Source organism: Etheostoma spectabile, chromosome 19 (assembly GCF_008692095.1).
Source record: "Etheostoma spectabile isolate EspeVRDwgs_2016 chromosome 19, UIUC_Espe_1.0, whole genome shotgun sequence".
NCBI lineage: Eukaryota > Metazoa > Chordata > Actinopteri > Perciformes > Percidae > Etheostoma > Etheostoma spectabile.
The window spans coordinates 4,395,758-4,419,751 of NC_045751.1; the positions used below are offsets into that span (position 1 = coordinate 4,395,758).

Genomic DNA, 23,994 nt, shown 5'->3' on the forward strand with positions numbered 1-23,994 from the left:
AATGCGGATGTTACATTGCTCTATTTGGAGCCAGGTAACATGCCCTGTTTTCATCTAGTGGGGATGTAGCGCTGTGGTAGAGCAGAGGTTTTGCATGTACAAGGTCTCTGGGCACATACGATGTTTCTGAAGTTGCTTGATGCTTTGGCATGCACTCTGCCCTTCTCTTGTGTTCATCCACTCAATTCCTACAGTAAAATACACATTAAGTCTGGCGGTGGCTGTAGGCCTGGCAGTCAAACTCATGCTGTGCCTGCAAATATTCTTCAAAACCACGGAACGTCATTAAAATTTTAGTGGAGCTCTCAAAGTTTTCTCGGATTCCAAATACTATATGTTAAGGTGAATTTTGGGTGGGGAGAAGTGTATAAATAGTGAAAAAAAAAAACAAATTAAGATCATTTATGCGTTTTGTGCTGTCATATTTTCTTGTGAGTTGTGTGTATTTGCGTAAAGAGCTTATGTAGGTCTAGAGACGGGCATTGCAAACTAGCTTAAGCTATAAATACTGTGGGATGTGGCATTCGTCTCTGCAGCATACTTATCCTTGTGAAAATGCAGAATATGTATGATACTGTCAGATAATGTGGAATGAGATATTTTTACCAACCTTAAAGGCAGTTAAGAGACTCAAAAGGGCAAAATTGTATGTTGTTTAAATGAGAATTTGTTTTGTATCTCTCTAGTCTCATTTTAATTTCAACTTTCAGTTACCGTTTGCTTTATTGGCAACATTTCGCAATCTAGTAATACAGTATTACAAAATAATATAGTAATACAAGTTATATTAGCAGTCTATGTTTTGTTTGGTGCTGATATTTGTGTAGTATAAAGTAAGCATGATGTCATGAGCCTTCTAAAGATCCTCTGACACCTACGCAGAGACTGTTACAAACAGTAAAACTGCCTGGTAAAATGAATTATTCTTCATGTATAGTCACGTCACTGGGGTCAGTATTCAGTTACTACATAGCACACTGGTAACACATTGGTGCAGACAGTACTATATGCTTTACTGTATAGCCATCTGAGTGTGCCTTGTAATGCATTCAGTTAGAATAAGTCTGGAATGGAACAGACAAACGATGAATATTGAATGTCATTACTAATATTGACTGTAGCTGCTGTATAACGGCTTGTCTTAATACGGTGTATATGTGCAGCTGCGTGTGTCTGTGTGTTTAGCTTTACCAAAAGCAAAACATTAGCAGGTCAAAGTGTAAGCTTTCAACGTTTACCTCCATCCCTTCCTCTTATTACAGCCCACTCTGGCGTGTGAGCCATCTGTAGCTCTTTTCCCTCGCTTCACAGTCTGTGATTGATGGAATGAGCCATGGAGCAGAGACAGACAGAGGGAGGTGGATGTATTTGTTGAGAGAGCGAGAGAGAGAGAGAAAGAGAGAGAAAGAAAGAGACTGTCAGGGGTTCTTGAATGGCACTGCAATTTCCACTTGCAAAAACAAGGCTTTTGAGTCCCGCTTCACTGGCTCAGGTTGGGTGAAAAGATTCTCTCTGTGATGGTATCTGACATGCTGTTATTGCCTTCCCTTGCTGCTCTTTGAGTCTGCTAATGGATGTGCAACAACAGCCATGCATGCACACACCTCTCGTGCTCACATTTTTGTGTTTCTCAAGTAGAAGCAAAATCAAAGCATGTCTCTGTTATTCAGATTGTTCTGTGAGTTAGGCGTAGCTCCAAAACTGGAGAAAGGTGAGACTAAGGTGAGAGGTAGACTTAAAGGTATGCACGCACACAAACAAACTCCAAGTGCTCTCAACTGTAAACAAACAAATGTAAATAATATAATATATAAATAAACAAAATAAAAGGGGAAAAAAACATTCAAAGGCGGACACAGTGTGAGAGCTTATTAAAACTGATGTCAAACAGTGCCTCTCAGATTTAATGAAAGAGTCTGGTGTACATATTTTTATGAAGGCAAAGCAGCAGAGAGAGCTGGGATATATAGTACACCTTTCAGAAAGACTTTAGATAACACAACTCGCACTAATGGCTTTACGAATGAAGGCAAGATAAACATTCATGTGTTTCCTGCAATAAAAAAGTTCATGAGTAGCTTTAATGGACAAACAATAGATAAAGAGATGTCACATTGGAGCTGGAAGAGAAAGGAGAAAGAAAGGGCAGAAGGACCTGGGGACTGTGAAAACGGGACAAAGTAGCAGGAAAGCAAGGGGTTGACCAGTCTTCCTCTCCTTGAGCAGTCCAGAGGGGGTAGGACTTTGTTCTTCTAAGGCACGGCCGGTCGAAAGCTGAGTGAATATGTTACACAGCCCACTAGTTTATAAGTCATCCCCTTAAAACCCACCAGGAAGGGAAGAGGGAGAGAAGGAAGGGGAGGGAGAAGCAGGAACAGAGGAGCGAGACTAACAAAAAAAAAGAAGCATCAAAGTCAAGTGGAACTCTGGGCTTTTCCAACATTACAACAACATAATTATCCCGTTTCCAGTAGCGTGGTCCAGCTGCTGCAGGGATGTGGATGGATACAAAAACGGAGTCAAAGGAGGCCAGCAGGACTCGTTCCAGCCTCAGACGGTGCGTGTTGAGCGGTCTGCTGCTGTGTGCTGGGGACATGGAGCACTTTGATAAGTACATGCAGGGTAGGAAAATGTTCACAAAACACTGTACTATACACTATACACCCTAACACTTTGTTGTACTTCTAATCTTGAACCCAAGTATAAAATGTACATAAAGTATGACCTTTAATAAAAATGTGTTTGGAAGATCCCTAATTCATCAAAGCTGAGTCTTCTTATTATTTGATTAATTGCAAAACCTTTTAAAAGAGCAAGTTGCCAAACACTTGGATAGTGTTAAACTGCCATAATCACAAATAAATGACTCTGAAAAACTCACGCTGCCATTAAAATATGCCAGCAATCATAACACAACTCCCACGGTGAATGCTGCTGTCTTCCTCCAACACAAAACATACTCATTAAACTGCCTTCTTGAATCTTGTATAAAACCCTGTATTGGCATCAAGACGTCACACTGAGAAACATGTTTTGTGCTGCAGATTGCTTGCTCTTTAGTTGGAAATATAATTCTTTCTAAAAGGTTTGAGGGACAAATGATGTCAAGAAAAATGTGTCAAATCTTCTGTGTCTTCAGACAAGTTGTTTGTGCTGCAGCTGGTGGTGTGGGGCCTGAGAGGGGTGACCAGGGTGATCCTAGCCAACAACCCGCTGAGTGGTGCTCTCATTCTGGCTGCACTGTACTGGGCCTCCCCCTGGCAGGCCCTGCTGGGAACTTTGGGCGTACTGGCCTCTACGCTAACAGCTGTTCTAATGGGCCAAGACAGGTGGAATGATGTCAACATTCAGAAACACACACGCACACACAAATAGCATAGAAGCTTATAAAACTGTTCATTTGTATGTACATATTTAATGATCTATGCATCTGGAAACACAACAGTATCAAACTGTTCAAACCCTCATTGTTGCTTGGAAGCCGACCCTGTAACACAAGCCTATAATTACCTTGACCTCACGACTGAAGTTGATTGATTGTTCTTCTTAAAATTCATGGGAATAACAGCTCAATGACTGATGCCCTGTGCTCTACCACACCCACTGCCTAGCAATTCTTATTTTGGTTAATGTTTCAATATATACTGTCTGCCACGCTCCGTATGAAATATGCTTATCTGCAACCTTGTTTTAAAAATAGCTCCAGCAGAACTGGGGGACCTTATGTTTTAGGTCTGATATGTTGAATAGATTTGGTGTCATCATAGGGGCATCTGCTCATTAAAACAGAACAGTTTGTTTTGTGTGGTGCCATAAAAAGCTACGCCATCATCGAAACAATCAGGCATCACTGTATTACACAAATGTTATCTTTTTGTTGTGTTCTCTGTGTATGTAGCGCTGAGGTGTCAGGAGGTCTCCATGGTTTTAACGGCATGTTGGTGTCTCTGCTGATGGGGGTGTTCAGCTCAGCCGGAGACTGGTGCTGGTGGCTGCTGCTGCCTGCCTGCTTGGGGTCAGCCACATGGTGAGACACACTGACACAACAGAAGTGCTTGACTGGAACAAAAGAACATTTTAAGGAACTGACGATTGCTGTTTTTCTCAGGGTATTGTAGCATATTCCACAATAGTACAAATACTCCAGAAGTGTCTCGAAGCACCTCTCAAGTTTATCTTTCAGGGTCTGTATTCAGTGTAAATATGAACACCATGTTTCTGCAAATGCATGTGTACCGTTCATTGCAACATGTAAAAGAGGTCCCTTTCATAAAATCAAAAAATCAGAACCTCCACTCCCCACCCTTCCCCCCCTCTTCATTTCCAGTGTCTTTCTATCCAGTGGTCTCTCGCCAGTGTTCGAGCGCTGGGACTTGCCTGTCGGTGTGTTTCCCTTCAACATTATCATTATCCTCTACCTCCTTTGTACCGGCCCAGACAACCCGTACTACCCTCACCACCCGGCAACGCCCCCAGGGCTGCTGGAGCCCAACGGCACAGAGCTCATTGCAGTAGAGGTGAGGCAATCCAATATTTAAATGTCTGTTTATAGGTAAGGTTAAGTTATATGGAAGCCAGGACATTGCTGTTCGGACCTCTCAAATAATGATCAGGAGGGACTAGATTGGAAGATTGATCAAATCATTTTATTGACATTGTGCACAATAAAGTTAAGAAATGTGAAAAGTCTTTGACCCCATCGTGACATCATCAGTTTAGTGGGGTAGTGATGCTATGAGTAGTGAAGGAATATTCCCCTGATGGAGTTGGTGGACCTGATGAGACACTGGTGGTGGTGAAGAGATGAGTTGGTTAAAGATGTGGAGGAACTTTGGCCGCTGGATGTGATAAAAGGTGAATGGGATGGAGTAGGGTCACCGATTTTGCACTGAAATGAGAACTGACAACAGCAGGAAGAAGAACAGGTTCAAAGTTTGACAGCAAAAATGTGATTGGCTCACAGAGATTGTGGCAACATGTAATTGGTTTACCTGAAGACTCACATATACAGGTAGTCCAGGTCTTTGTTTCTAGACTTAAGTTAAAAATAATTCTGTATGAACAGTCAAACACAATGTGGAAAGTTATAGTAAATCTCAAACTTTTATTGTGACAATGCATACTATTAGTTATTTAATTTACAGTATAATCAGGGTTTCTGAGAGTCCTTAAGTCTTAATGTAACCTGCTGAAACCCTGTATTATATAATAATACAATACATTTCCCAGAGTAGATTTATCTAAATCTTCCATCATCTTTAAACAAATTAACATGTCATTATACTAAATATATAATAATGTATAAAGAGGGATTAGTAATCCTAAAATGATGGTGACACCAAACATCCTGGGACCAATTTAAGAAAAGTCCAATTAGAATCCAAAGGTGGAGGTCAGATTGGTGGAGTTTGGTGTGTGTATCCTACCACAGCATCCTACATCAGATACACCGGAGGTCTGAAGTTGAGCTCTGAGGCGGACTGGCACGCAGACTTCCTGGCTCCTGGGCAGCATTGAAGACCGGCCTATCATCATCGCACTCTGCTGTCAGCAGCCACTCAAGCTCCAGAGGAACAAGTCCACGGAGCCGCGGTGGCTTGCCTCCACACAGCGACACATGATGTCACCATGCAGGGCTTCAGAGCGGGGCTGAGCCTTCCCCCAGCCCAAACACCCACCATCAGCAGAGGCTCAGGGAAGCCAGGGTTACCCCCTGAGAGACGGCCTATGCCTCCTAGAATACAGTTCACCAAACCGCTGCAGGCCACTCCCCAAACAGCTCAAAACACAGTGAGCATGATTTTTTTTAAAATGAACTGGCTTGGGAAGGGTTTAAGATGAAACTTTTTCAGATTCCCCAGTAATCACTCACTCTGTGACCCTTTTTGGTGTCTAGACAGGTTAAAATATTTTTTTGGGAGAAAAGTAAAAGCCCTTCGGGGCCTCTAGGTCCCCAAAAGTATAACATCAGGTAGGTACTTTGATGTTAAGGGCCAGGGGCCCTCAAAAACTTTCCACTTTCAACAGAGTTAACCCGGGGTTTTAAACCCACCTGGTTTGGGGGAAGTTTTCAGAAAGTTTACTTTGGGAAAAATACAAACCCCAAAATAGTATGAACTCAAATAAAATAAAAGTACCTGAAATTGTACTTAAGGGGACAATACTTTACAGTAAACCGGAGGTACAGACTTTTCCCCCCCTTTAACCTAACACTGGAAATTCAAGTTTACCAGTGGGCTACTTACTGGGGGGGTTACATCCCGGAAAAACTGTGTTCTGTCCTTTTAGGGAAAATGCTGTAGAAGCAAAGTTAAATATGTAACCAGACGTCTGAAGAGCTTGCACTTCTCCAGCCCATCAGCCAGGTGATTGGCCTCCACGTCAACAGTATACCATCCCAGCAGAACAGACGGGTGGGGAGCCCCACAGGAAGCCTGACCACAGTCGGAAAAAAAAGATGAAAATGAAAGGAAATCAGCATCATGCATGTTGTCAGCCTGATCTGTGTAATCAGAATGTATCTGAGGGTCTGCAGAGCTTTGACCGGTGGTTTTGCCGCGGCCCGCCTCGAGCTTCAGAGCTTCAGAGCTGTCCAGGTGTCTTCTGTGGGAGTGTGGGAGATACTGAGGTGAATTTTTACAGGGACTGCTATTTATAATAACATAACACCTCAACATTCTAATTTATTCACACATACTAGTTATTCCATCATTGTAGAACATACAGCTGTGATCATCTAATTCCACACTGCATTCTATCCTCTCAAATTCAAATAAGCTTTATAATATTATTTGAACTTTATCTATATATACTGTATATAAAACACAGTATGTATGTACAATTGTCACAAAAATCCACACCATATGACTTTTTATCAATAATTAAATTACACTGTATAGTAGGGCTGCACAATTAATCAAATTTTAATCACGATCACGATTTTGACTTCCCACGATCAAATTTGCGTGATCGAGCGTTTATTTTTGTTTTTTAATGCGTCATTTCATAGAAAGCTCCGGGTTTTCTGCAAAGCCCATCTACCGCTCCGTAAAAGTCAGAGTTGTTTCCTTCACCGCGCAGTAACGGGAGGAAAACACAACAGATAGCGGTCGTTTATACGTCGGTCTCAAGGTTTACCAGTTTACTTGTAAACGCAACATTTTGTCCCGTCTGTGTTGTTTTTCAGACAACAGCAGTGACCGGTGCTAGATAGTGTCTGTTAGCTCACGCTGCTGTAGGGCGTGAGTAACATTTTTTCTCTAGGTCGCACCGGTGCACCTAATCTCCTCGCATCCGCTGCAGTGTTGTTTATATGGATATGGTTTAATTTAGCGTTACATGACCCATTTCTTCTGTAAAGCCGTGTCTGTGTTGGATCTCTCTACTCTCTCTCCTCTTACTCCGCGCAACCCCGCCAAACAGCAGGGTCGCTCCACATTTCTAACATTTGTCCACTGTTTCAATTGTTATTAACACAGCTGTATATTGTTAAGCGTGAGAGGCAAACCTGTAACTCTGCTATCGCGGCCGCCACGGTGAAAAACACAGAAGAAGTCATTAAATGCAACTAACTTCAGTCCGTAGAGTAATAGCACGTGAGACGGAGTCTGCTGGACCCGGGCGAGAGATGTGACCCATGGCCAGAATATCATAGTTCATAAAAATGCAGCGCAGTGACTATACAGACATTTCATACACATATGTCTATACAACATACAACTTCAACATAAGAGGAATGTAGCATAATATGGATGTGAAAGCAGTTATAAATAGCCTATGTGACAATAAAATTTGTTTGGTTAAAATCAACAAATAATCGTGATCACAATTTTGATCAAAATAATCGTGATTATCATTTTGACCATAATCGTGCAGCCCTACTGTATAGATATACAATACATAAATATTACTTTGCAAATCCATTTGAAATTACAGTTTAACAGTTTATGCTGTACAAGGTGGCAATCCAATTCTAAAAATGTTTTAACTTTTCAAAATTCTAGATGTTTTTATTACTTTCTTTTCTTTTCAAATACAAAACACAATACACTCGTGATTGAACAGTCAAGATTGTCTTCTGGTTGGTGTCGGTTAGAAAGCCACTGGTCTACCTGTAACAAGAAATGTCACAGTTGAGAGGGGGGGCATGACATTTAAACTAAAGTCTGTGAGTTAGAGCTTGGCAGTGAATAACCCATGAGCTTTAGTCTACATAAACCAGTGTTTTGATTAAGCTGTTTACGTGTGCAAATTAATATTCACATGGTATTACATTGTATGCCATGTATGGTTACTATAGCCACACACAAATCTCACCTGCACCAGAGCTTGGGAATTAATCTTAATTGTTTAAGGGTTAATTGGGTATTATAACACATAATATTACTAATGGTTTCTAAGAGTTTTATTTTTGTGGTGTGTTTTCCTGTTCAGATGGTATTAAAAGAACAAGAATTTGAATTTTGTCATCAGCATTTCACAATGAGGTGATCTGTCAGAGAAACATGTTTTCACATGATCACAACAGGTGCAGATCATAAGCAGTCTCAAAGGTCACTCTTGGAAGTGAAGGATATATGATGGACGACGAACAAAACTTGATCTGAGCTAAGGCCAGGGTTGTGCTTTGTGTGTTTGCCATGTTGCAGCCAGAGGAAACAAGTAACGGATAGGAGCACAATATGCATAGGATCCCGCCAGCTATGACTCACCAGTTACTTAGCAACAGTTGCTGATGGAGCGCCTGTTCGGAAATTATAATCTGCCCAAACTGTTTTAATTAACAATTCTTGGTGATTGAAACTCATAGTGGAGGTAAGGCTGCTGCATTCAAGCTTATTTAGTTCTGTTTTTGTGGGCAGAGGTGAGTTTGAGTGCCAGTCAGGTTTCCAGGAAGGACACGTTGAGGGTAGATTTTATAGCAGCTGTTACCTTTTTGTAAAGCCAGGGAGAAAAAGAAAACAACAAAACCTAAAAGGCCTAGATTTATGCTACTGAAAGTCAACTTGATTAGAATGCAAGCTGTTGCACGGTATACCCTATAACACAATAGTTTGCTTCAACCACCAAATAAAATGCTGTCTCCTTCTCACGAGACTTTGGCAAAAGAATCCAGACTCTGAGCAGCTGCTGCAGCGGGCTTCTGTTCTCTGGGAGCCAGCTGGCATCTCTCTGCTTGAGGAACAACTGAATTTTAATCTTTCTGCTTTGCTGCTTGCTCCTGCTTCTGCTTGCATATTTTTGCTGATAATCGTGCTTTTCCTCTGAGAAACTATGAGCAGCGGCTCTTGGACACTTCAAAAACACTGGACTATACATTTTTTGTAGACATAGTAGGCTATTGCCATATTTTAAAATTTTTCTGCGTGAGCGTGGCCTACCAATAGCTCAAGCCTGTCCTACAGTGATTGTAGCTAAAGCTAATTAGCAGCAAGATGCCTCCTTTCTCCGTAGAAGACTACTACAAACTCCTTCAGAAGATTGCACTTCTGGAAACCAAGGTTCACCTTCTAGAAGTGAACGTGGAAGTTAACGGATCTTGTGGTAATGACACCACTTTACCATGGACCCATAACAATGGACAGAAGTATGCTAACACACGGCTAATTAGCACCAACAAGACTAAAAAGAAACAGGAGGGTGGAACTGGTAATAAATCAACAAGTGGCGGTCCTCCCTGGAACTCGTCTGGTGCGAAGCCTAAGAGTAAATCATTTTCCTGGGAAATGGGAGGACGACTAACGGGCCGGGCACAGCGCCCTGAGATTTGTGATATGACCGGCTGGCCTGCATTATCATCTGGGCAGAGCGCCTCTTCAACCCCTGTACCTAGTAGGACACAGCCGTGGACAGCTGCAAAGGGAAAATAAGCAACAAAATGCCCCCCAACAACCTGGTGTGCAACTGGATAACAGATTTGCTCCTCTGCTGCAAGACGCTGGACAGTCATCTGATGACCGGGACTGCGTCTCATCACCACACAGCAGGGTAAGGACTGAGAGCAATTCAAAAGTAAAAGCTAACAACTGGGCCTCAAACCCTGATTGTGGGTGACTCTGCTGTAAAAGATTTACAAAACAGTAAAAACACCAAAATACTATGTTTTCCCAAAGACATGGTGTCTGACTTGACCAAAAAATCCCAGATATCGTGGCAGCACACCCAACTGTGAAGAACATTTTTCTGCATATAGGGTCAAATGATGTTGTAAAGCAACAGTCTGAATTGCTGAAACTGGACTTTAGGGAACTGCTTGACACAGTCACCCCCTAAGCGCAAATGTGTTTATCAGTGGTCCTATACCGTCAGTCAGAAGAGGAGATGAGAGATTCAGCCGACTGTTGGGACTAAACAAATGGCTTTCAACTGAATGTACCGTCCACTCTCTGAAGTTCATTGACAATTTAAACATTTTCTGGGAGCGCAGACATCTTTTTAAAGCAGATAGACTTTCCCTTAACAAGCCAGGAGTAAAGCTGTTCACCTCTAATCTGCTTTACTTTCTGCGCTACACATCTGCTCCCTCTGCCAAGGTCACAAAACAAAAGGAAGACACAACAAAGTGCGGCAGTGATCCAGCACAGCCCCGTCTGTGCAAAGATTTGACCATGGGAGACCAGAGAGCAGAGACACGAAACCTCCACTCCCCTCTTCACCCGTCCAGCACCCCTCAAACCTTCCAACCCCGAACCTTCTGAGGATTCATCGCTGTCTCTACTGATGTCTCCACACACCCTTCCCTTATTTCCCCCATCAATTATGCACCCCTTCCTACCCCCATGGCTCAACCCGGGCAAAAGTAAAACGCCAAGCACCACTACCAGGATGTCAGAAACTCCTTCCCCCCAGACTGATAAGGACGCTTGTGTGCAAAATCTGGCAAGCACTATCTGATATGTGCCGGGCCTTGGCTGCAGGACTAGTGATACTAATGACTCTTTTCAAGACAAGCCCGGGCCCTGTGGATTCAATTCTTCCTCAATTTCTGTTGTGATAGGTAATAGGAAAAGAATGGTGAATAAGCACTTAACTGCAAACTTAGCAAATTTAGCATCCATTCCTCGTCAGCTACAGCCTGTCCCAAAAAATGAAAACACACTAACACTAGCCTTACTAAACGTCAGGTCTTTGGCAGGAAAATCATTTTTAATCAATGATTTTATTACTAAGCACAATCTAGATTTTATGTTTTTAACTGAAACCTGGTTAGACCATAATAACAGCGCTGCTGTTCTCATCGAGTCAGCTCCCCCTAACTTCAGTTTTATGAGTGAGAATAGAGTGAATAAGAAAGGAGGTGGAGTCGCCATTTTGTTTAATGACTCATTCCACTGTACGCAAATATGTTATGGAAATTTTGTTTCTTTTGAATATGTTGCTCTTCAATAAGATCTTCCCCTCAAGCGATGTTTCTAAATATCTACAGGCCACCTAAATATTGTGCAACTTTCATTGATGACTTCACTGAACTGCTGTCTATTATCTGCATTAACTTTGATTGTGTAATCATTGCGGGTGATTTTAACATTCATGTTGACAGCCCCCAGGACAGGGGGACAAAAGAGCTGTGTTGTGTTTTTGAGAACTATGGACTGACTCAGCATGTGACGGAGCCCACCCACAATAAGGGGCACACTCTGGACTTGATTGTCTCCAAAGGTCTGAACATTTCCAAGGTTGTGGTGACTGACGTTGCTCTCTCAGATCATTCCTGTGTTTTCTTTAACGGCACTATCTCTGTGCCCAAAAGTGTCCAAACAAAGATAATCAGAAAACGGTATATCACTGAAACACCAGTGACACATTTATACAGCTTTTCTCCTCCACACCAGCCCTCTCTGGGCTATCAGTCAGTGAGCTTGTAGATAATTTCAACTGTAAAATCACAAATGTTATTGATGCCATTGCTCCCACTAAGGTCAAAGTTGTATCTGGTAAGAAAGATCTCCATGGAGAAATGTCCTACTGGTGAGAACAGAAAAAAGAGAGTGTAGGAAAGCTGAACGAAGGTGGCGAAAAACAAATCTCCTGGTCCATTATAACTCCTATAAAGAGAGACTTCGCATTTATAATTTGGAACTGAGGAATGCAAGAAGGTCCTTTTTCTCTGATATTATCTCTAGAAACAATAATAATTCCCGTGCTTTGTTTGCTACTGTTGATAGGTTAACAAACCCTCCAGTACCAGTAGCATCTGAACTTTTATCTACCAAGGCCTGCAATGACTTTGCCTCCTTCTTCAAAGACAAAATTCAAAAGATTAGACAAACAGTCAGTGCCTCCATATCAAGTCCAGGATATGTGTTGTCACAGTGTTCAAGCAAAAATAGTTCCAATATGACAGAATTTCACACGATCAACCATACAAACCTGGAGGACATTATTCAACATCTGAAAACCTCGACCTGTTGCCTTGATGTTCTACCAACGGGACTTTTCAAAAATGTTTCCAATTGTTTGACTTCTGATCTTCTACAGATTGTGAACACATCTCTTCTTTCAGGTATCTTTCCACAGGCCCTGAAAACTGCAGTAATCAAGCCACTCTTAAAAAAGAACAACCTAGACAAGTCACTAATGAGCAACTATAGGCCAATATCAAACCTTCCGTTTTTAAGTAAAATCATTGAAAAAGTAGTCTTTCAACAACTCAACCATTTCTTGTCACTAAGCAACAGTTTTGATACCTTTCAGTCGGGTTTCCGACCACACCACAGCACTGAAACGGCTCTTGTCAAAGTCTTTAATGACATCCACCTTAACACAGATAATGGCAAAATTTCAATCTTAGTATTACTTGATCTCAGTGCTGCATTTGACACGGTCGACCACGACATACTACTAGACCGATTGGAAAACTGCGTTGGCCTTTCTGGCTCAGTACTAAACTGGTTTGAATCCTACCTAAAGAATAGGGATTACTTTGTGTCTATAGGTAATTATGCATCTGAGCGTACAAATATGACGTGCGGAGTTCCGCAAGGCTCCATTCTGGGGCCTCTTCTGTTTAACATCTACATGCTTCCACTGGCTCAGATTATGGAGAAAAACAAAATAAGTTACCATAGTTATGCGGACGACACACAAATTACATAACCTTATCGCCAGGGGACTATAGTCCAATACAAAAACTGACTAAGTGCATCGAACAAATTAACGGCTGGATGTGCCAGAACTTTCTGAAATTAAATGAAGGAAAAACTGAGGTGGTTGTTTTTGGAGCAAGAGAGGAACGATTAAAAGTCTGCGCTCAGCTTCAAACAACAATGTTAAAAACAACAGACAAAGCCAGAAATCTTGGTGTAGTCATGGACTCAGACCTGAACTTTAACAGCCACATTAAGACAATTACAAAGTCAGCCTACTATCACCTTAAGAATATATCAAGGGTTAAAGGACTTATGTGTCAACAGGATTTGGAAAAAACTTGTCCATGCCTTTATCTTCAGTAGACTTGACTACTGTAACGGGGTCTTTACAGGTCTCCCTAAAAAATCAATCAGACAGCTGCAGCTGATTCAGAACGCTGCTGCTCGAGTCCTCACTAAGACCAAGAGACTGGATCACATCACTCCAGTTCTGAAGTCTTTACACTGGCTTCCTGTGTCTCAAAGAATTGATTTCAAAGTACTCTTGCTAGTTTATAAATCACTTAACGGTTTAGGTCCAAAATATATTGCTGATCTGCTACTACACTATGAACCACCCAGACCTCTCAGGTCATCTGGGACAGGTCTGCTTTCGCCCCCCGGTCAAAACAAAACGGGTGAACCTTTCAGTTTCTATCCCTCATTCGGAAAAACCCCAAAACCTGAGATCCCTGTACTCCAGTTTCTTTTAAATCAAGGCTGAAGACCTTTCTATTTGATGCTGCCTTTCTTTAAATGACTAATCATTTCTTTAAATTTCTTATGCTGCACTGTAATTTATTCTTGTGTTTTATGTTTCTCTTTGTTTTTAACTGTCTATTCATGTGTTTTAACCGGTTTTAATGCTTGTGATTTTTAACTGTTTTTACTTGTGTTTTATCTGTTTAACTGATTTTGTGTAAAGCACTTTGAATTTCCTTGTTGCTGAAATGTGCTATACAAATAAAGCTGCCTTGCCTTGCTTGCCTTGTTGTTTGGAAGCATGCTGAACAGATCACCTGATCCGAATCAGAAATAGGGATTTGAATCGTCTTCTAAATGTAATGAATGTACATAAAGATTCCTTGTTTGCCTTTTTTGTAAATGTATTTGCATCATGCAGTTTGACAGTATGTGCTGATTTCATTTTGACTTTAAAATCTCACATGCAGATACACCAAACTATACAAATTCCTATGAACATGTACACACATCTAAACCAGTAAATATCTATCTTCACTGTACAAATTCAATAGTTTAGCTGCAAAAGCCATAAGCCAAAGTATTGAGACAATACATTTTGATTGTTGGACTTATTTACCACGTCCGTGTGTTGTTGAGGCACAGTAAGAGCTAGAAGAGGTTAATGATATTGTACAAGTGTACTCCTGCACACAGTGATCTACAAACTGACTGTGAAGTTGTCTTAACTAGATTAGCTACACCATCTAAAGCCTCTCAGCGCTGTCAGGGGTCCTGAATATAAGATTTACACACCATTCTATTACCAAGCATCGCGCCCCGTGGAACAGTATGTCCTTCACACTACATCATTACTCTCCACAAGTTCCAGGCCCTCCGTCTCAGATTATTTCTCTCTGTTTCTTCCTATACTATTCTAAAAACTTTTTTCTCTTCCTTCCATCTGTCTGTCTCTGGCCTTATAAACGCCGTCTTTATCATTTCATAAATTCCCTTTGGTTTGTTACGTGGGAGATCTGAAACCTCTAAATCATTCTCTTTATTGCTCTGCTTCTCATCTCCTGAGTCTCTGCTCTGCCATGCAAATCTCCTTCCTACGTCTCCCACTTTCCACATCTTTCTTCATCACTTTCTCAATCTCTATTTCATCCTTCTTTGCTCTCCTTCATAATGCAGTTTACAAAAAATAGTGTATGTAACCACATTTTCAAGGACAGCACAATAAAGTCTTTTTTTTCTGTTGCAGTCCTTGATTTGAAACAACCGCCTCCTCCTCTTCAGTTTTCCCCTCTATTTTTCCTTTTTATTGCTCTCCTCCTTCCTTCATTCCTCCTTCCATCTTTCTTCTGTTTCTCCCCAGAGATGAGGATGACGTCGGCCCTATTTATATTTAATGTCTTCAACTTTTGCTCTGCTGGGGATGGAGCTCTGGCTGCACTACCACAACAGCCTATTTACTCTTTCGGTGATATGATTAAAGACCAATTATGACTTATAAATATCAGCGACAGGCAGATGTACCCATCCCATCACCATGGAAACTCTTCACTTCTCATTGACTGTGTGTGTGTGCATGTGTTTAATTGGGTGAAGAAAAAAGGCTAGTTTTGACTGGGAAGAGCTTCTGAAAGGATTCCGCACATGCATTTGTGAGTGTGCATCAGCTATTGGAATCTTATTAGAGTGTAAAACTCTTGTTGTATCATTTGTTTTATGTTACGTTTTGTAAAGTCTTCTCAAAGTCCTTGTGTAACTTCTCTCTCTTGTCCAGGTAATGCTTGGCATCCCTCTGGGTGTGGGTCAGATCTTTGCCTGTGGAGCTCTGGGGCCCTCCCTCCTCATCCTGGGAGCTGTTCTGCTCTACTCCCCCCTGCTGGCCGCCCATGCTCTGCTGGGATCAGCAGTTGGAACGCTGGTTGGTGAGTCTCCATCTGTGTGTTGAATGTCTGCGTGGGAGGACTGCGAGTGTTAGCAAAAAGGAATATTATTGTATTTGGTTGTAAGTCATACTGTACCGACTTCATACTATTGTTGGCGTTACTGCCATTATCTTGGCCTTGGGTATCATTATTCAACTAATCATGGTTGATCACTGTACTGTTGTGTAATAATGTCTTCTGTGGCTCTGGTGGAGATTTGTTGAGTGTGAGATAAAAACCTCATTTATAATCACCATAAGGGGGTTATGTCAGCTTGGGCACAGATAACATTTATAACAAAAGGCCAGTGATATAAAACCGTGTGATTGATAGATGTTATGTATGCCGGCAGGAAGGATCTGACCTACTGGTTGCATTATGCAGAGATTGGATGTAGAGTTTCTAGTGCTTGACCCATACTAAGGATTTAAAGTCAGTATTTTTTTGAGAGGACAGGAAACAAAAGGGGAGAAAAACCTAACAACCGACAACTCAAATCTGGGATGCGGCAGTTCATGTTCAAGCCACAGGGACGACCCCATTCTGTCTGCTAATTTGTCTCTTGTGAGCTCCCAATGGGCTAGAGCCTATCCCAGCTGACAACTGGGCAAGAGGCAGGGGCAGGATCTACCCTGTATAACCTGGGTTAGATACGGAAGAAAAGCAGAGCACCTGGCTAATTATCGTGATTCTCCTACATGCAACGTATGTTAAAGATAAGGTTAGATAGCATTGATTCATCCATCCATCCATCTTTGTCCGCTTATCTGTTATTGGGATGTGGGGGAAGCAGCTCCAGCAGGGGATCCCAAACTTCCCTTTCCCGAGCCACATTAACCAGTTCCGATTGGGGGATCCCGAGGTGTTCCCAGGCCAGGTTGGAGATATAATTCCCTCCACCTAATCCTGGGTCTTCCCCGAGGCCTCCTCCCAGCTGGACGTGCCTGGAACACCTCCCTAGGGAGGCACCCAGAAGGCATCCTTACCAGATGCCCAAACCACCTAACTGGCTCCTTTCAATGCAAAGGTGCAGTGGCTCTACCCCAAGCTCCTCACGGATGACTGGGCTACTCACCCTGTCTCTAACCGCAGCTGAGTGTGAAGCGGCAGGGATGAGGATCAGCACCTCTAAATTTGAGGCCATGGTTCTCAGTAGGAAACCAATGGAGTTCCTTCTTCAGGTAGGGAATGAGTCCTTAGCCCAAGTGATGGAGTTTAAATACCTTGTTCGCGAGTGAGGGGACAATGGAGCGGGATATTGGTCGGAGAATCAGCACAGCGGCTATGGTATCACATTCAATTTATCGCACCGTTGTGACGAAAAGAGCTGAGCCAGAAGGCAAAGCTCTCGATCTACCGGTTGGTTTTCGTTCCTACTCTCACCCATGGTCATGAAGGCCGGGTCACAACCGAAAGAACAAGATCCAGGGTACAAGCGGCCGAAATGGGTTTCCACAGGAGGGTGGCATTGATTCATGTTGTTTACTTTTAATCACACGCTAGCCGTTTTTTATATAGTATATTTTACCAATAGCAATGTTAAACAACAAGCAATAAAACGATACATATAAAAGCAGTACCATATTTGCTTTATGTGGCTACTGACACTATGTTCTGCAGCAACAAGCCACCATACCGGTGCCAATAGCATAATGCAGTATCATGAACCTTTGTCTTAGGTAGCACTGTAAATCTTCAATTTATTAAACCATCAGTCAGGACCTCAAATAAATTGCAGGCTTCGCTCCCTGTCCCTGCACATCAAATGTTGAATTACAGTAGGTCTAACGAGGCTAAAGTCGGTCAAGGTTTATTAAACACCTCTGCAAAAAACAACAGCAGCAGCGCATATAAATATGATAGGCCTGTGGGCCACTCCCAGCAATTAGTCGGGCACAGATAACAACTGGCGTATAGACAAACACACTGTCTGTGACTGTGTATGCTTTTTACATCTGCATAAACGTGACTATTCAGAGAAGGGGAGAGAGAATGAGACATGCTAGGAGTTTAGACGACTTGAGCCTCCTGCTTCCGTCTGCCGCTAAAATTACAATACAGTGTCCTCAAATACTTCTGTGTGTGTGTGTGTGTGTGTGTGTGGCGCTATGAGTCATGCTGTGAGAAACAGAGGAGTGGGAGTGAGCTTGTACATAGACATACTTGTACAAATACCCGTGGACACATGCTAACAGTGGCAGACACATGCACAATGCTGCAATAAGAACAACAGTGTAACCAGAATGTAATCAAAGAGATGTCACTGTAATGAGATTGTGTGGGCAACAGAGCTGGGAGGAAACAACAATAGGAAAAACATGGTCTCTATTGCTGTCATTTGTACATTATCTCTTCTTTTTTTCCCATTTTTATTGTCGTGTTTGTCCATGTTTTCTCCAGTGTCTTTTGTGTTAGCTCAAATTAAGTCATTGGCAGCCTTCATTGTTGTTAAAAAGGTTATTCAGTGCTCCACCATAGACAATCTCCGATCTTCGCCAAATCACTTTGAATTTCCAAATGATGAGGTTTGTAATGTTCTATACATTTTTTTGCCAATAAATCCTAAAAAATACATAAATACAATAAATATTATTGTCTGGGTATTCAAATCTGTAGCGTATTCGTCTGTACCTTTATAGCTCCATTGTTTCCCAAAAACTTCTAAATGAATAATTCACACTATTGAACTAGTTGATGTTCCCTAATTACTAATCATCATGGGCACTGTAGTTTATTTGTCGAATACACATACAGTACACGGTCTTGTTGTAAATCCTTACTAGAGCACCAGATGTGTATTAATCCACATGCACAATTTACTCCTGTCTCTGTAACATTTGTTAAAGATTACAGTGCCCAGCTATATTAGGAAATTACTGACTCTTTAGTCACTTTAAAAAAGAAACTATATATGTGACAGTGTCTTGAGCTCTACAGCATAGATCTTTAATAGAGAGTCTGGGACCCCTAGGGGGTCCTTAGAGTCATTGCAGAGGGGCCTCCAAAAAACTGAATTCCAACATATTATTAGCAAATATAAATTCCCACTTACTGGCCTATAGGTAAGGTAGCCACTAAGATAGAAGCCCACTGATACAGTTAATCCTAAATTCACTCTGTAACATTCAAAGATGATTTATAAAATCATGCCAACAATTACAATTTTAATAGCTAATGCAAAAAGGGAATGTAAGAAGTCGTTATTGTAGTTTATTATGCAACTTCATTTGATACAATATGTAGTATGGAGTCCGTGCGACATCTCACTTTCAGTTAAGGGGTCCTTGGCTTAAAAAGTGTTGAAGACCCCTGATCTACAGCATCAGTAGGAGCGCTTTCTCTGTCCGGGCCCTTCGGCTGTCAGGCTCCTTGCCTCCAGATTACCTCTTACATCCTCTTGAAGATTCTGCTATGTACAGTGTATTTCATGCTTTGTATCCTCTTCTAATACTTGCTATCTTTATTATTTGTTCTTATGTTTTATTTAGAATGGCTTTTAATACACAGTAGTGGTGTAACAATTCTTCTTCTGATGATTATAGGTTACTTAATCTGTCTGTTTTTTATGCTTTGTCTGTTTGTTTGTTTTGTTTGTTTGTGTCTCACGTGAATGTTGTGTTTGTTTTCTTGATGATGTAAAGCACTTTGGACACCTGCTGGTGCTGTAAAGTGCTATATAAATAAATGTTGATTGATTGATTGATTATGTTATACTTGCTTTTTATATTGTGACAATGTTGTTAGGCTCTTTGTAACTTTGTTTGGAAGAACGTAATAAAAAGGTTTGTTATTATTATTTTTGTTGCCGTTATAAGCAGAATCTGGACGTCTAGTGTTATATTGCATCTTTTACCATGTAGTTGGGTGAACTGGCTGCCCTGATTAAATGTAAATGCACATACACCCACACACAGAGAAACAAGGGAAGAAGCGGCACACTGTGAGAGAGTTAAGAATGTGAATAACCGCTGCAAGGTTGGATTCAAAACTTAATCCTGCCTGACAGCGAACCAGAGATCAGTGTCAAGAGATAAAGAAGAAAGTGTCAGATGGTGATGGAGGGGAGAGAAAAGGGATAAGGAGTTGAGAAGGAAAAAAGTAGTGAAGTAAGTGAAGGAGAAAAAAGTGTGCGTGCGTGCGTGCGTGTGTGCGTGTGTATGAGACAAACTGCTTGCTAAACTTAGCCAAATAACAGTTCTATCATAACATAACTATATTAACTAGACACCTTTACTGTCATTAACCAACTGAGACCCACATACTGTAGACCCATTTTTGTCTTTTTCAGAGGGGGCAGGGGGTCTTTAGGGGGAGATAGCAGGTCAACAGTATATGCCCCATAAAAATCTGAAAGCTGGGAACCTGAAGACTAATTTGAGACGCGGCTCAGCACTGTATGACAAGTTGTTGTTAAAAGTAATTCTGAAATAAACACTGTGTTTGGTTAGGTGCCCAAACACAATGTTTTCAATTTTGAAAGTCTAGGGTGTATAATGGCATACAACATTATGATTAAAGAACATATGATGGCCATTCCCATGTCCTTTTATTTTATAAGTGGTTGCAGCAATTTTTGGGTTGGTACCATTTGTTTTACATATTTTTGACATTTGGAGATTGCATTCTTTTGGCTATTGGATTGTGAGAAGTTCTGTTCTAGAAACTGCTCAGAAACTCCCTTATTGTCCATAATATATATATATATATATATATACTGTATATATATATATATATATATATATATATATATATATATATATATATATATACTGAGTGGGTGGCTGATCTTTAATGCAATATCTACATTGCCCATTATCAGCAACCATTGATCCAATTTTCCAGAGGCACATTCTGTTTACTAATTTGATATCATTTTAAAAAACTAACTGAGAAAACACTGGAGAATCCTTTTGCAATTATGTAAGCACTTAATGTAATTTGAAAACTGCTGACCGGGTTAAAAAAAACAATGCAACTGACCTCAGCTGGTATTCTGTCTATAATGGAGTGCAATGGAAATTTCTAAGTGACCCCAAACTTTTGACCGGTAGTGTATGTATGTATGTATGTATGTATATATATATATATATATATATGTGTGTGTATATGTATGTGTGTTGTGTGTGTGTGTGTGTGTATATAGGGGTATATGGATATATATATATATATATATGTATATATATCCATATACCCCTAGGAAAGCCTTACAATCTCCCAAGTTCAATGTAAAGTCCACACTAAACTAGTTAGTGTGATACTAAAGTTGTGTTCATGTTGGTTTGCACCATGGAGACTTAATGTTCATCATAGTTACATTGGCGTTAAGGCCACACTAGTCTATATCCACAATGTTCCACTGTTCCGGGATTGCTCTGGTGCCGCTGTAAATTCCGCCGTATGTTCTGTGCGGAGCCTGGTGCCGCCCAAGACGCTTGTGATTTGTCTAAAGAAATGCAAATAAACCAAAGCAAGTTTTTGTCCATCCCAGAATGCTGTGTGGACTAGCCAGACCCTTCTCCGCAGCGCTGTGGTGGAGGGTCTGGCAATGCCAGACTAAGTCCACAATAACCAGAATGTTGACTTTTTCTCTTCCCGTAGCCAAACAGGGAAAAGCATTTTTCTTGATGCAGTGTTTTGTTATTATTATAATATTATTACTGTGTCATCTCTTTTGCCTATTGTCTTTGAACACTTACCGGTACCTCCACAATAGCAAAAGCTAACGGCTAAAAATAGCTAATGTTAATCACCAAACAGCCACTTTCGTCACTGTCTTATTCATCTCCACCTTTGGTGCTGTTGTCATCAGTTTAATGAGTTTTATTCAAGGATATATCTGAAGTGAGAGACCACAGTCAGGCAGACAGCAGCTGTTAAGAGATGTGTGGATCCATGACGACAGGCGGGGGAAATCACTGTGGCTCTTTATGAGTAGGTCCGCCTCATGTCCTCTTAATGCTGCCTACTCTGTCTGTGAGCAGGACACATGAGGAAAATAGCAGCAATACAGTAGCATGGCTCAGACTGAAAGAGGGAGGAGACACAAAGTTGGCCTGTGACAGGCAGAATGTAAGGCCATATTAAGAACTGTCACTCAAAGCAATGTGGCGTAAACTATTCCCATGAGGGGTTTCCAGAGGAGAAGATCAGGGGCTGTATGTAGGCCAGAGCCTCTAATGGAGGATTGTAGAAATGCTTTAAAGTGGGATCAAACACAGGAAGGAAGAGAAAGTGAGACTCAACTGGATTTCACTGTTCTTTAAGGAGCTTTGTATTTATGATGGGACATAACGCATAAAAGTTTTTTTTTTCAAGTTTTCACTTTTCCCCCCTCCATATGACCTGTACTACAACCAGGTAGTGGGGGAAAGTTTGAACTATCAAAGAAAAAAAGCATTAATAAAAAAAAAAAAATTAATTTGTTAAATAATTTAGCTTATAACCAAATACCCACAGCTGTACCTTGAAATAAATAATTAGCAAGTCCCTTAACTTTTCGTCTACTGCTATCATCAGGTCTAATTTTCTGTATTTCTTGGCCAAACATGTGCAACCTCAGCTTTTATTCACAAAGAAAGAGGATTGTAGAAATAGGCCTATACAACGTCTGATATCTGGACAGTGTGGAAAAACAAGCCCACATTCAGAGCAATCCATTAAGCAGCGTCTACAAACCGTTTTCCGCTCGACAGCATAAACTGACAGAATGATGGATTCACCGGCTGTATGAAGAGCAAAGGCCAAAATGCAAAGTTAGCCATCACACACTGACACTGGAAAACAAAGCATTATGTACAGTTCATTTCAGTTGTTAATTCCATCCGATTGCAATGTCCTCCATTTAGTATGCACGTATGCATGTGGTTGGATGTAGGCAGCCACTGGTGGAGAGGAGATATTGGGTTCAATATGATAAGAGCACTCTGACTAATGCTATTAGCATAGACAATATCACAGTGGGCGTGACTCTCACACCACACACACACACACACACACAGACACAGGCGCACATATTAGACTTTTTGTATCCTCTGGACCATCCCTCCCACATTGCCATTAGTCTTTAATGACACCCATATGTGTGGAGGGAAGGGAACGAGGGGAGCGGAGTGAGAGGGTGTGATGAAGGAAGCAAGGGAGGGAAGGAGGGAAGTTCTGTGGATGAGAAACAAAGGGAAATGGTGACATTGAACAGGAAGATGAAGAAGAAGATAATGAATGGAATGAGGAAGAGAGGAGATTAGTGCAGACGGTGCCGGAGCGTTTAGAGAGTGGCTGTGAAAGGGGCAATGCAAACAGAGAGTGGAAAGAGGGAGCAGCAGACACAGAGGGAGGAGGCGGTACTGGGGTGTGGTCAATCTGCTTCAAGACCAGAATGCTAAACTACAGCCCACAATGTCTGGTAATAAGGAAATCAATCACAGCACAGCCTGACGCTCCTTTATCTACAGTGGAGCTTCTGAAATGACTCTTACTGCAGAAGAATTCTGTGGTATTCTAGCATGCTGTAGTAATACAGGGAAGATGCAGAGTGGTGGAGTAGCTGCAGCAATGGCTAACTACGTGTACAGTGGCTTGCATAAGGTTACACACCCATGCTAAAGTTGATTAAAAAGAGGAATAAAAAAAACATCTTTAATGCCTTAATTCAAAATATTTAGGAAAATCCCACCTTTTAAGGACACCAATTTTCTTTGTGAATGAATAATGTTATTTCATGGATCCAGGTTACTATGCATCCTGATAAAGTTCCCTTGGCCTTTGGAATTAAAATACCCCCCATCGTCACATACCCTTCACCATACATAGAGATTGGCATGGTGTTATTTCAGTTAGCTTAATAGCTGGTTTGATTTTCCTTGAGATATGATCTTATGGAAAGTTCCCCATGCCAATCTCTATGTATGGTGAAGGGTATATGATGATGGGGGGGTATTTTAATTCGAAAGGCCAAGGGAACTTTATCAGGATGCATAGTAACCTGGATCCATGAAATAACTGGCCTTTAAAAAAAAAAAGTGCCTGCCTCTATGGGAATTTAACATAGGGGTGTGTATACTTATGTCCCCTGTATTTTCAAGGAAGAACATTTGTTTATTTACAATACATTATTCATTCAGAAAGAAAATTGGTGTCCTTAAAAGGTTGGATTTTCCTAAATGTTTTGAATTAAGGCATCAAGATTCACTTCTAAAAAATGTTTTTTTTATTCCTCTTTTCAATCAACTTAAACATGGGTGTGTAAA

At 41.2% G+C, this 23,994-nt stretch overlaps 1 protein-coding gene across 2 annotated transcripts in view; it reads left to right on the forward strand.

Moving 5' to 3' along the window:
* Positions 1-23,994, forward strand: part of si:dkey-183c6.7 (urea transporter 1) — a 30,932-nt gene that overhangs the window by 2,519 nt on the left and 4,419 nt on the right. Inside the window, exons 3-7 of one of the 2 annotated variants that reach the window (XM_032544176.1) lie at positions 2,472-2,622; positions 3,140-3,329; positions 3,899-4,027; positions 4,328-4,517; positions 15,601-15,748. In XM_032544176.1, the coding sequence (XP_032400067.1) occupies positions 2,496-2,622; positions 3,140-3,329; positions 3,899-4,027; positions 4,328-4,517; positions 15,601-15,748 (784 nt within the window). In that variant the 5' untranslated portion in view covers positions 2,472-2,495. Of the gene's footprint in view, positions 1-2,046; positions 2,623-3,139; positions 3,330-3,898; positions 4,028-4,327; positions 4,518-15,600; positions 15,749-23,994 lie in introns of those variants that run through there. The other variant, XM_032544175.1, reaches the window with a different exon arrangement.